The 13,187-nt window shown below is 40.8% G+C and overlaps 1 protein-coding gene and 1 long non-coding RNA gene across 27 annotated transcripts in view; one reads left to right on the top strand and one right to left on the bottom strand.

The window, feature by feature from the left end:
• FAM13A (family with sequence similarity 13 member A) overlaps window positions 1-8,533 on the top strand; it is a 331,498-nt gene extending 322,965 nt beyond the window's left edge. For all 26 annotated transcript variants that reach the window (XM_063723517.1, XM_063723518.1, XM_063723520.1 and 23 more), the window contains 3 exons: window positions 2,610-2,806; window positions 3,380-3,481; window positions 6,149-8,533. In XM_063723517.1, coding sequence (XP_063579587.1) covers window positions 2,610-2,806; window positions 3,380-3,481; window positions 6,149-6,275 — 426 coding nt within the window. In that variant the 3' untranslated portion in view covers window positions 6,276-8,533. The remainder of the gene's footprint in view (window positions 1-2,609; window positions 2,807-3,379; window positions 3,482-6,148) is intronic.
• LOC129059027 (uncharacterized) lies at window positions 6,757-11,527 on the bottom strand. The gene is made up of 2 exons (XR_010139748.1): window positions 9,232-11,527; window positions 6,757-7,950 (listed from the first exon to the last, which is right to left on the bottom strand). It is a non-coding gene; the product is annotated as an uncharacterized LOC129059027 (long non-coding RNA).
• Between the last annotated feature and the right edge of the window lie 1,660 nt (window positions 11,528-13,187).

The following is a 13,187-nucleotide window of genomic DNA, read 5'->3' as shown; positions in this document are numbered from 1 at the left end:
CTATGCAACTGACAAGGTATTGGGAATTCATTTTGGCCTTTCTGAGGATAGGGTGTCTCAGCCTCAGCACTGCCGACATTTGGGGCTGGGTAACTGTTGTGCAGCACTGCCCTGTGCTTTGTGGGATGCTTACCAGAGTCCCTGGACTCCACCCACTAGAGGCCAGTAGTGTGCCACCACCACCCCTTCACCAGTCGTGACAGCCAAAAATGTTTCCAGACATTGCCCGATGTCCCCAAGGGAACAGATCACCTTCACTGAGAACCACTGCTCATGGCCCTGGCATATGGCCCTGACTCTTGCTTTGCTGTATACTTGTGCATTGCCACTAACGTATCCAGCTCTTCTTTTTCCTAATTATAGGGCCTTGAATTTTTCCAATTTGTTACATCTCATACTTCTATTTCAGCTGTAGGAAATACACTAAATCTAGCTTTTGTATTCCAACATATCAGATATCCCTACCTGCTTTGTATTATCTGTACATTTTGAAATATGCCTTTTCTTTGTCCAAGTGACTCAGATACTGAGTAAGGCAGGGTCAGGTGGAGGGGCTGCTGTAGACTGCCCTTCAGGTTCATGTCACCCTTTAGTCATTACTCAGCAGAAATTTGGGAAGCCAGCTTTCCTTTCGTAGGGTCTGCTTACCTGGTTATTGAAATCCAAATACTACATCTATCAAAAAAGGAAAAATGGTTCGTTTTCATGACTGATTTTTAAGGAACCAGTCTCATCAGTTGATCACTGATTCTTCCCAATTGCTTATATATTATCTATGTATTAATTCCTTCTAGAATCTACCCAGTATCTACAACACTTATGATGACTGTCTTATTTGAAAATCTATTTGCTATTTTTCCTCGTGATTTTCAAAGGCTACTGAGAGTAATTTTGTTACATTTATCTCAAAAAATAATGAGTGCTCACTATGTGCAAGGCACACTTACACATTTTTAAGTTCTCTCAGGACTTTGGGATATAATTGATAAGGCCTAGACACCTGATTTCATTAAAGGCCGTTAAGTTCTTATTGTAACTCGGTTAGCTGTCCCAGGTGTTTATGCTCTTCTAATAGTAGTTTTTTGTAGTTCTCTTTTCAAACTGAATTACTAGACTGCTTAACAGCCATTTATTGGCCATATGCAAGCATTGGCCAAGCTCTGGGGACAGCAGTAAACAGGCCCCAATTCCTGCCTTCACTGAGTTATGGTCAGATACTTCTACCCTGTCTTCCTTATCCAGGGGAGGGGGAAGGAAGAGAGGGAGCGGAAAACTGATGTGCACAGCCGGTGTCCCAGGTGTGCCTTATGAGGTACCTGACATACATTATCTCAATTTTTATCAAAAGTATGTCGATGGGAATTGTTATTACTCTTACTAAAACAAAAAGAAACATATTCATTTAAAAAGTCAATTTTACTTTGTAAACTTTTAAATGTTTTTAACAATTTAAAGAGACTCAAGGTCCGAAGTCACAGCTGAGACAATCTGGAAAAGCCACCTAGCTTTTGCCAATTTTATTTTCATAGCAATACTTTGGTATCAGTTATATGATAGTACTTTTTCGTTTTGCTTTGTTTGGCTGCTTGTTTATTCACATTATTTCTCTTCAGAAACACCATTATTAAATATACCAAAATGTACCATGAACCATTTGCACTTTGCCCTCCAGCAGGAACTGCTGCTGCCTCCTGAGATTTTTTTGCTGCACTGGCATGGAAGCCATTTGGTTTACCTGTAATAATTGATGCTATACATACCATTTTTTATGTGGCTGTATTCTGAACCAATTCTTAAATTTTTTAGGATAGTAAGTTATTCTCTGTGGTCTGACTACCTTTTGGCAGTACATCACTTGTTTTGAAATCTTCACACTCTGATATTATCTTTTCCTTAGGCTTACATAGCCTTAAATTGGCTCTAAGAAATGCTGATTTGGCTTTATTATTTTTCTATTTGCATTATCAATACAGACCGAGAATATCATACTTTCTTAGAATCTTGTATGCCGAAAAATACAGATGTGGCCCTTGGAAGTTCTTTGGAAAAGCTTGAGTTTTCTTATTTCAGTCATGAGAATATAATATTTTTCAGTCTTCTTAAATTTTGTGCATTAAGCAGCCATAAAATATTTTCTAATCTCAATTCTTAAATAGAAATGTTGTATTGTTTCATTTCAGAAAATGTTCAGACTGATTTTTTTTTTTTTAAAGTACGGGTTACTGGTGATGAATTTTGTTTTGTACTGTCACAGAGCTGGAAATTTTTGGATCCTTTTAGTTCATCTGATTTAGGTTATAAATTATGACAGTTGTTCCTTCTTACCCCCAACCTGACAACTATTAACATGCTGTACATTCATTTTAAAATAGTTTTGCAGTCTGTTTTCTCTGTTGAGTGGCTACATTGTTTGTGTTATTAAATGTGTATATTTATATTGAATACAGATATTCAATAATATATCTCTAATGTACATATGTGTTGCTAAATGTAGATACAGAAGAAACTATATGGAGTCTGATAATTAAACGATTATTAAATGATACTTGTAATGAAAGTGTGCCCCAAAAAGTGACCAGATTTTTATTGGGGTTGCTGTGTATCTCCAGGAAGAAGAGGAAGGGTCAGAAGATGATAGCAATGTGAAGCCAGACTTCATGGTCACTCTGAAAACCGATTTCAGTGCACGATGCTTTCTGGACCAATTCGAAGATGATGCTGATGGGTTTATTTCCCCAATGGATGATAAAATACCATCAAAATGCAGCCAGGACACAGGACTTTCAAATCTCCATGCTGCCTCAATGTATGTCATTTTGGTGGTGGTGGTGAAATGTTTTGGTAAAAATAGCTCTCTTAAATATTATCTTAGCCTTTGTATCTAAATAAATTAGCTGATAAAATACAAGTGACTACCTGGGGTATATCTGGATAAAACAGTGATTTTTTTTTTAATTTCTTTTTTTATATGCTTCAGCCCATGTTATTTGAGGGAACTTTTAAGTCTTGTTTAAACAACCAGAAGTTCTCTCTCTAAAGGGCATTGTGTGGTTCTGTACATCACAGCCCATCACTTAACACACGCTGAGCACAGATGTCATCTCTTTCTTTCAAAGAAAAATATGACAAAGGGCGATGGGATTTCACAAGGCCTAAGAATTCCCAAGTAGCAGGAACCCCCAGAAGCTGGATCTGTTGCCAGCATGTTTGGCTTTCAGGAAATGGAAAACATCCATTTCCACAGCCCCTCAATGCCCTCAGCAGTTTCTGCATTTACTTGCCTCCCCTTTCTGCACAGCTCCTGTTGAGTTACACATTCATTACATTTATGACAACTCAAATTTAACTTAATTTCCTTGCAATGCTCCCTCTCTCTTAGACCTGAACTCCTGGAACACCTCCAGGAAATGAGAGAAGAAAAGAAAAGGATTCGAAAGAAACTTCGGGATTTTGAAGACAACTTTTTCAGACAGAACGGAAGGTAGTGCCTGTCTTCTCCCGCCCTCCCTTCCCCCCTGCCGCACCACACACACCCATCCCTCTTGTTTTTCTGTCAGATCTGTGGAATGCCTTCAAAGGGGGGACTCTTCTGCATCCTCCCTGTAACCTGGTCCTTGGGTTTGTGCCCAGGGACCCTTAGAGGTTGACTGTGAGATGATGGGATTTGTGTGGACCTCCCAGAAGAAATGCTCTTTGGGTAATGCCCAAGACTAATGCAGATTCAGCTGACATTTATGAAACGAACCTGTCCCATCAAATTTTTATCTACAGTGAGCAGCAGGAAGCTGCGTTTCCCACTGGTGGTGGCACCAACGCTTTTTTCTTAAGAAGCTAGAGGTTAGCCAAGTGGCCGTAGTGGCACACCTGTAGCTCTAGCTACTTGGGAGGCTAAGGCAGGAGGATTGCTTGAACCCAGGAGTTTGAGGCTGCAGGGAGCTGTGGTCTGCTACTGCACTCTATTCTGGGCAATAGAGTGAGACTTCATTTCTAAATAAAAGGAGCTAGAGAAACAAGGGAGAGAGAGATCTAAGTATTACTGATTTTTCAAGCTCATTTCAAAAATGAAGGTGATAATTGCCAAGTTTAAATGAAAAATATGTATGAAAAGCAGTAAGTCAGCCAGGCGCCAGTGGCTCACGCCTGTAATCCTAGCACTTTGGGAGGCCAAGGCAGGTGCATTACATGAGGTTAGGAGTTCAAGACCAGCCTGACCAACATGGTGAAACCCCGTCTCTACTAAAAATACAAAAAATCAGCCGGGTGCAGTGGCACGGGCCTGTAATCCCAGCTACTCTGGAGGCTGAGGCAGGAGAATCACTTGAACCCGGGAGGCCAAGGTTGCAGTGAGCCGAGATCACGCCACTGCACTGCAGCCTGGGCTACAGAGCAAGACTTTGTATCAAAAAAAAACAAAGAAAAGAAAAGCAGTAAATCTACCCGGTTGATGGGCTGCCTCTCGCCAGTGATTTTTAAGGCACAATTTAGTCTTTCATGTTTACAAGCAACAGCACACAAAACATCTTACCGAAAGTCACAGTAGGAGCCTGAGGAAAGAACCAGGAACAGATTTGCATCTCTTACATTGGAGTTAGGTTTTATCGTTTTAAATTGGTTTTAACCCAGATTACTGAAGCTATGTAAGTATTGTTTCTCTTGAGTCCTCTTTTATACTTCTTGAAAGTTTGGGGAAATAAAAGCACCATAAAAATTAACTTTGTCATTTAAAATATATTGTATTTCAGTTTAGTTTAACAATTATTGTATGAATTTGCTTTTAGGATCTCTGATTTGGATATGTCTCATATATTTTTATACCTAAACACTTGCTTTTCATTTCCCACCCATTGCACAGTATTTAGAAAATATAAGTAAGCAAATTTAAGTAGTAATTCCCAAAACAATAATAACCAAAGACAAGTCAGAATTAATGTTTTGATGTGTATCTTTCCAGTCTTTTATCTAAGCCTATTTTTCGGTTTATCCTTTTTTATATTATTCTAAGTCACATTATGCACAGATATCTTATACATGTAGAATTATGCAAACCACCCAGGTTTTAAGAAAATGTCAATGGAGGACGTTAACTTAATTGTCAAAGTTTAGAACTGTGAGGGACTTAGGAGATAAGCTCTGGCTCCATGACTTCGTGTCTGAGGAGAGTGAAGCCCCTCAGAGTGCAGTGGGGCCCTGCGTGCCAGATGCTCCGATTCCTGAGCACCTGTTCCTTGCCCTGCCCTCTGCTGAAAAGCCACTAGAATACTTTCCTAGAACAAGGCAGGGTATGAATAAGTTCAGTTTATTTTTAGGTCATTGAACAAATCAAGCCCCATGCTACCCTCCTTACCCACATTTGCCCTTTAATAATAAAGGCAGGAAGCCTATGTTTGAATGTTTGCCATGTGCAATTTCCCATAAAACACAAAGCAGCAGCGCACCGCGTGGTGGCCAAGAGCAGGCAAGTTATCTGATTTCCTGTGCTGGTTTCATCGTGTGTAGTGTGTAGAAAATGGCTCCATCTCATCAAGGTGTTATAAGGGTTCTATCAGATCATGGGTACAAAGTACTTAGCACAGGGCTTGACCTATAAGCTCTCAAATACTTGTGCATATAAATATTATGTATGTAAAGTTACTCAGTAGTAAAGGCTTATTATAATAGTATTATGTAATCCAGCTGCTGAATTCTAAGACTGTTTTATGATAAGTAGGAGTATTAACTATCTGGTTTTGGAAAAACAAAAATAAGTTGTGGGTGGACCAGTTAGTTGCTAATTAAAAATTTAAAATTTCACAAGATTAAATATATAAGAATGAGAAAACATTAAGTATGAATAAAGGATTTTGGTGTATGAGAGCTCAATGTGAATTCATACGTAGCAGAGAGAATTTCTGCATTTCTTAGCCTTCTTATCATACCAGATGCCAGATTAACTATATAAAAACTCAGTTGCATGTTGCCTTCTGGGTGAAACATTTTCATTACTTGTCTAAATCCAGCCCCAGTCTTGAGACCAAGGGCCACTCGGCAACACTGATTCTAAAAGTTGATAAACTGCAAAGTTTCTACACAATGATAATTTGCCCGATGAATAGTATCTAGCAAAGACAGAAAATGATCCTCAGACCCCTTTTTCCTTTATTTGCATTAGAAATGTCCAGAAGGAAGACCGCACTCCTATGGCTGAAGAATACAGTGAATATAAGCACATAAAGGCGAAACTGAGGCTCCTGGAGGTGCTCATCAGCAAGAGAGACACTGATTCCAAGTCCATGTGAGGGGCATGGCCAAGCACAGGGGGCTGGCAGCTGTGGTGAGAGTTTACTGTCTCCAGAGAAAGTGCAGCTCTGGAAGGCAGCCTTGGGGCTGGCCCTGCAAAGCATGCAGCCCTTCTGCCTCTAGACCATTTGGCATCGGCTCCTGTTTCCATTGCCTGCCTTAGAAACTGGCTGGAAGAAGACAATGTGACCTGACTTAGGCATTTTGTAATTGGAAAGTCAAGATTGCAGTATGTGCACATGCGCGCGTGCACACACACACACACACACACACACACACACACACACACACACACACACACACACACACACACACACACACACACACACACACACACACACACACACACACACACACACACAGTAGTGGAGCTTTCCTAACACTAGCAGAGATGAATCACTACATTAGACAACACTCATCTACAGAGAATATACACTGTTCTTCCCTGGATAACTGAGAAACATGAGACCATTCTCTGTCTAACTGTGACAAAAACAAGCTCAGGACTTTATTCTATAGAGCAAACTTGCTGTGGAGGGCCATGCTCTCCTTGGACCCAGTTAAGTGCAAACGTGCATTGGAGCCCTATTTGCTGCCGCTGCCATTCTAGTGACCTTTCCACAGAGCTGCGCCTTCCTCACATGTGTGAAAGGTTTTCCCCTTCAGCCCTCAGGTAGATGGAAGCTGCATCTGCCCACGATGGCAGTGCAGTCATCATCTTCAGGGTGTTTCTTCAGGACTTCCTCAGCTGACAAGGAATTTTGGTCCCTGCCTAGGACCGGGTCATCTGCAGAAGACAGAGAGATGGTAAGCAGCTGTATGAATGCTGATTTTAAAACCAGGTGATGGGAGAAGAGCCTGGAGATTCTTTCCTGAACACTGACTGCACTTACCAGTCTCAGATTTTATCGTCAAACACCAAGCCAGGCCAGCATGCAACCTGTTTGGGGCTGTTTTGTTGTGGCACTAGCCAAACATAAAGGGGCTTAAGTCAGCCTGCATACAGAGGATCGGGGAGAGAAGGGGCCTGTGTTCTCTGCCTCCTGAGTACTTACCAGAGTTTAATTTTTTTAAAAAAAAAATCTGCACTAAAATCCCCAAACTGACAGGTAAATGTAGCCCTCAGAGCTCAGCCCAAGGCAGAATCTAAATCACACTATTTTCGAGATCACGTATAAAAAGAAAGTCATGCTGTGTGGCCAATTATAATTTTTTTCAAAGACTTTGTCACAAAACTGTCTATATTAGACATTTTGGAGGGACCAGGAAATGTAAGACACCAAATCATCCATCTCTTCAGTGTGCTTGATGTCGCCTCGTGATTTGCTGTTACTTTTTTAACTCCTGCGCCAAGGACAGTGGGTTCTGGGTCCACCTTTGTGCTTTGCGAGGCCGAGCCCAGGCGTCTGCTCGCCTGCCACGGCTGACCAGAGAAGGTGCTTCAGGAGCTCTGCCTTTGACGACGTGTTACAGTATGAACACACAGCAGAGGCACCCTCCTGTATGTTTTGAAAGTTGCCTTCTGAAAGGGCACAGTTTTAAGAAAAGAAGAAGAATGTAAAACTATACTGACCCGTTTTCAGTTTTAAAGGGTCGTGAGAAACTGGCTGGTCCGATGGGATTTACAGCAACATTTTCCATTGCTGAAGTGAGGTAGCAGCTCTCCTCTGTCAGCTGAATGTTAAAGATGGGGAAAAAGAATGCCTTTAAGTTTGCTCTTAATCGTATGGAAGCTTGAGCTGTGTGTTGGAAGTGCCCTGGTTTTAATCCACACACAAAGACGGTACATAATCCTACAGGTTTAAATGTACATAAAAATATAGTTTGGAATTCTTTGCTCTACTGTTTACATTGCAGATTGCTATAATTTCAAGGAATGAGATTATAAATAAAATGATGCACTTTAGGATGTTTCCTATTTTTGAAATCTGAACATGAATCATTCACATGACCAAAAATTGTTTTTTTAAAAATACATGTCTAGTCTGTCCTTTAAGTAATAGCTCTCCTAAATAAGCTATGATATTAATCAGATCATTACCAGTTAGCTTTTAAAGCACATTTGTTTAAGACTATGTTTTTGGAAAATACGCTACAGAATTTTTTTTTAAAGCTACAAATAAATGAGATGCTACTAATTGTTTTGGAATCTGTTGTTTCTGCCAAAGGTAAATTAACAAAAGATTTATTCAGGAATCCCCATTTGAATTTGTATGATTCAATAAAAGAAAACACCAAGTTAGTTATATAAAATAAATTGTGTATGAGATGTTGTGTTTTCCTTTGTAATTTCCACTAACTTTATATTCTTCATGGAATGGAGCCCAGATGAAATGAGGGGAAGCCCTTTTCACACTAGATCTTATTTGAAGAAATGTCTGTCAGTGGTTTCTGGCTCTGCCAAGGGAGATGTGTTCCCCAGCAACCATTTCTGCAGCCCAGAATCTCCAGGCACTAGAGGCGGTGTCTTAATTGGCTTCACAAAGACAGAAGGCTCTGGACTGAGATTTTTCCTTTGCTGTCTGTCTGTCTGTCTTGGGAATATGTGTTTATTAGCACATGCCAACAAAATACATGTCAAGAGTTATTTCATAAGTGTAAGTAAACTTAAGAATTAAAGAGGGCAGACAGACTTATAATTTTCATAAGTACTTTTATTGTGTTGTCTGGCGTAAACATTGAAATAGATGTTTATATTAAGTATGATATCATCATTACATTTCATCTTTGAATCATTTAGTTCAGATTCACTTTCTAAGACTTGTAGGTGCAAGATTTAGGATAAGGGACAGCTTAGAAGTTTTTCAAGATGGTAGAAGTTTGTCCTGTGCTGCTTTAAAAAAAATAAAAATTAAAAAAGCTAGCACAATTTTGGTGACCTCCCAAGTGAGGGAACATTTCCGTGAAAGACCAAATCAAATTTCAAACTGGAGTACTAATTATTTTTTTAATTACCAGCTAGGATGTTGTCAGCTGTTAAGATTTCTTCCATTTGCCTACCAGTTCAAAGTCAAAAGATGATGATTATTCATTGCAGGGATCAGTGATGTCTCTGTAACATCAGTGTAATTTTTGCTTTGTCTCATCATAATTCATTGCTTGGGTGGCAGCGGAATAGCCTCTTGCAGGGTGTGCCTGCTCCCAGGTGTGACATTTCCAGCCAAGGACAAATGCCTGAAAGCTGTATTGTGTCATAAATGCCGCACTAAGGTGTCCCAAGACCAGCAGTCTTGGAACCCCGAGGGCTGAGCATTTGTAAATGTGGTTGAGCTTAGAATTCCTCATAAGGTGAATATTTAGGTTTATTATCAGCATAAAGGGATGGCCATGGTGCTAATCAAGCTGGTTCTGCCCAGGGGTTGCCTAGTTCTCAAGAGACAGAATTGGGCCCTGTGTCCAGAACTGATCACAGAGTTTAACTTTGGATAATTTTTGGTTTTAGAGCTTTTTAATCTGATAAAGATGCCATTTTCTTAAGAGTAACACCTTATGCTTTTGGTGGTATATTTACAGTTGAACACCATAAACTGTTAACAGCTTTATGAAAGCTAGCTGTAGTCTAAATTCTGTTTTGCTTTCAAGAGGGGTCTTCCTGACACACTGCTTGCTAGCTTATTTTCCCCTAGTCAGGGAGAGGTGGTTTCTGCACCAAGATCAATACCTCTGTGATATTTTTTCAGTATCCACTTAGTTAAATCAATGAGGAGGGACAAACTATACTACAGTCTTGAAGCACTGTTTCCTCTGAAGCTCTTGTGTTTGACAGAACTCAGAAAGTGCTTTCCTCTCCTTCATTAATTTCCTTTTACTGTTTTTTTTTCCACTTGACACTCAAAACGTACTAAAGAGTAGACTGGCTAAACATATTTTCAAATTTTTATATATTCAAATTGTGCACACTGGCTCTACTTTAAGTGGTGACCAACACAGCACACACCAAACCAGAGTCACGTATAAATGCTGGGCACTGCACAGTGGCACTGGCCACCTTCCCAAGCAGAGATCATCTGTGTGCCTCAAAACACAGGTTTGGCAAATCCTCCAACTGAAAACACCTATACAGTCATGAAAATCTCCACAAATAGTTTTTGTAAAAAATATGGGCTCCTAACAATATTTACATGACATGTAAGAAGGCATTTGAAATTACCATTGTCCTTTTTAAAAATGTAAACTGAACAAAAAACATTTTATACATGACTATTTTGTATAAATGTAAAATATTTTAAACTATGAAAGTGCTAGAATTTTTGACAGTGGCATCAGGATCAGGGTCTGACCTTTCCCTTCTTTAAGTAATCCTATGACTCCCTGGAGCCCCTCAGAAGCCTCCTGAGGATTAAGTTTTGTTGTTCTATCTCCAGGCAGGGCACTGGAAGGTGGTGCGAGCTGAGCATACACTTCAGGCATGTCCGTTTTGCAGCTAGAAAAATGGGCTTGTGCTCTCATGGCTCAGTTGCCTTTAAAAAATTCATAGAAAGCACTGGAGAAGTGCAGAAATGAGGACATTAAAATAAATTTTTAAAAATTAAGTACATCTCCAAAGCCAATGAGGCCATCATGAATAAATACATTAGCCATTTACTATTCTGAAACTAGTAAGGCCACCAGAGAACTGAGAGACCTGCAGAAAGACACATTTCAGTCGTGTGGAGGGAGCACCTCGCCTTTTGCACTGCCTGTTCCTATCCCTGGCCAAGTGTGCCCTCCTCGCTCAGGCCTCGAATAGCCTGGAGAGTTGGGCAGCAGGAGCTCCATGCCCCACCTGACAGCTGGGGACACAAAGCTCCCATGGTGGGTAGGCATGCAGTGTCCTTTATGTGCTGCTATACATCCTCTAAGTGACAGAAAGTAACCATTAGGAATATGCTAAGCCTGGAATTAAAAAATAAAAAAGACTGGAATAAGGTCCTAGTGCTAAAACAAGGATTCAAACTCAGATCTGTCTGACTTCAGAGTACAAAGATGTAATACTGCTAACACAGATGCAAGTTAATGCTGTCCTGCCAAAACTGAAGCTCACCCTGAATAATTCTGGTAACTCTGGGCTCAAGTAATAAAATTTGGGCAGAAACGACAAGCTATTTTTAGTGACTCTCATTTTCTTCAATCTTCTGATGTTGCCTCTTTCATGAGGGACCAGAAAGTTACACAAGCCCAAGTACACCAGGTTCCACAGCCTAGTACAAAGTCTGATGTCCTCTGAACCCCCCAACAATGTCTTCACTTCTAGTCCCATCATAATTTGCAGAACTGTGAAGTACCTGAATGGAAATTTCAGAATGGAGACCCACACGGGGTGGGGGTGGGCTGAGGAGAGGCAGGCCCTCCCAGTGGCCTTACTACCTCTTGTAGCCATGGATTCTGAATCCTGTAAGACAAAGGACATCAGAGTCATCCCTGACTGGGTCAGCTCACCAAGGCTATATATACACAGAATTTCACATTCAGTAAAAGTCAGAATTCCCAAATGCAGTCTTAGAATCCTGGCAGGCACACAGACAAATGGGGCTTGGCAGGTCTGGGATTGTTGACAGCTTGGTCCTCACTCTTCTCCTCCAGCCACAAGGCTTAGACAGCAAGGGTGACTCCGTGTTATGCTGCAGCTGCCCGGAGACAGGGCCCAATGCAAACCTCAGCAAGAACTCAGTTCTGACACCAAGAAGATCCCCATGTTACTATGAATTCTGAAATTATAATCTTTTAGATGTCTGGATTTTTCTTTAATTTCTGTAAAGCAATTCAAAGATGCACAGAAATCTTCATGTCAAGCTTCTGATCCTACAGCTTTGAGTATTTCTTGGTAAGCCATTTTGAGACACATGATTTTCTATAACTTTTAAATAATTTAAAATTACCAGACAAGATGAGACAAAGGGGAGGGAGAGAGTAAAGGATATATTCCTCCGTAGTAGCAGAAAGCAGTGCGGCTCAAACTTGGATGCACATGTGCCTGCCTGGGGATCTTGTGCTGTAGCTCCAGGGAGTGCCTGATGTTCTGCATTGCTGACAAGCAGCCAGGTGCTGCTATGTTGCTGGTCCAGGGACCTCACTTTAAATAGAGGGTGCAGACTGCATCCTGGGTGTTTGTGGAAATAAGCAGCTCCACCAATTAATCGAAAACCCTGAGTTAACAGAGACCAGCACATTTGACAACTCCCTCGGAGGCCGAATGCTGCCTCAATGCTTGAGATGCAGACAGATGGCTCAGCTGTACGATTTGGGTTACTTACCCTCCAGAAATCTGTTTCTTTTTCTGAAAAGCGGTACCCATGTAATCAGGTGATTATGAAAATTTACTTGGATGACTGTAAAGTGACCACACAGTAAATCCTTAATAGATGATGGTAGGTGGGGTGGTTACTATCATCAGCCATCAAGGCAAAGATTCTTCCTATCTTGAAGTCCAGCAACACATTCTGAATCCCTGCAAAAAACGAACTGTATTTCCTGGTATCATTTCCCCCACCATCACCCTCTGATCCTTGTTTGTATGAATCCGAAAGAGAATACAAGTTATTGCTAGCAGGATGAGCAAGATTCCATGGGAACATCATCCCATTCTCTTGGGGGAATAAGATAAATTGTGACTATTACTATTTTCCAGCAAGTCACATCAGAACTTGTGCCACCTTCTTAGAAAAATTAATCCTTGCTAAATTCCTTCTCTCACAGAGCAGGGAAAACCCCTCTAAGCCTACTTCTCCCCAAAACATTTTGGGAGGTCCAGATCTGCTCCGACGAGTAAAAAGAATAAACCATTGAGATGGCAGCTGAGACCAACGTGGAAATGCCTGAGCTATGTGGAGTGAAGGAACAGAGTAACCTTTGGATGGATTTCAAAGTCACTTAAGTGTCCCAAAATTTCTGTCTCAGGGTGTATTTTTAACAACTGAAAACTAAACGTCCCC

Source organism: Pongo abelii, chromosome 3, assembly GCF_028885655.2.
Source record: "Pongo abelii isolate AG06213 chromosome 3, NHGRI_mPonAbe1-v2.0_pri, whole genome shotgun sequence".
Lineage (NCBI taxonomy): Eukaryota > Metazoa > Chordata > Mammalia > Primates > Hominidae > Pongo > Pongo abelii.
The sequence above is the reverse complement of the archived record's forward strand: the minus strand, read 5'-3'. Positions and strand labels throughout refer to the sequence as shown.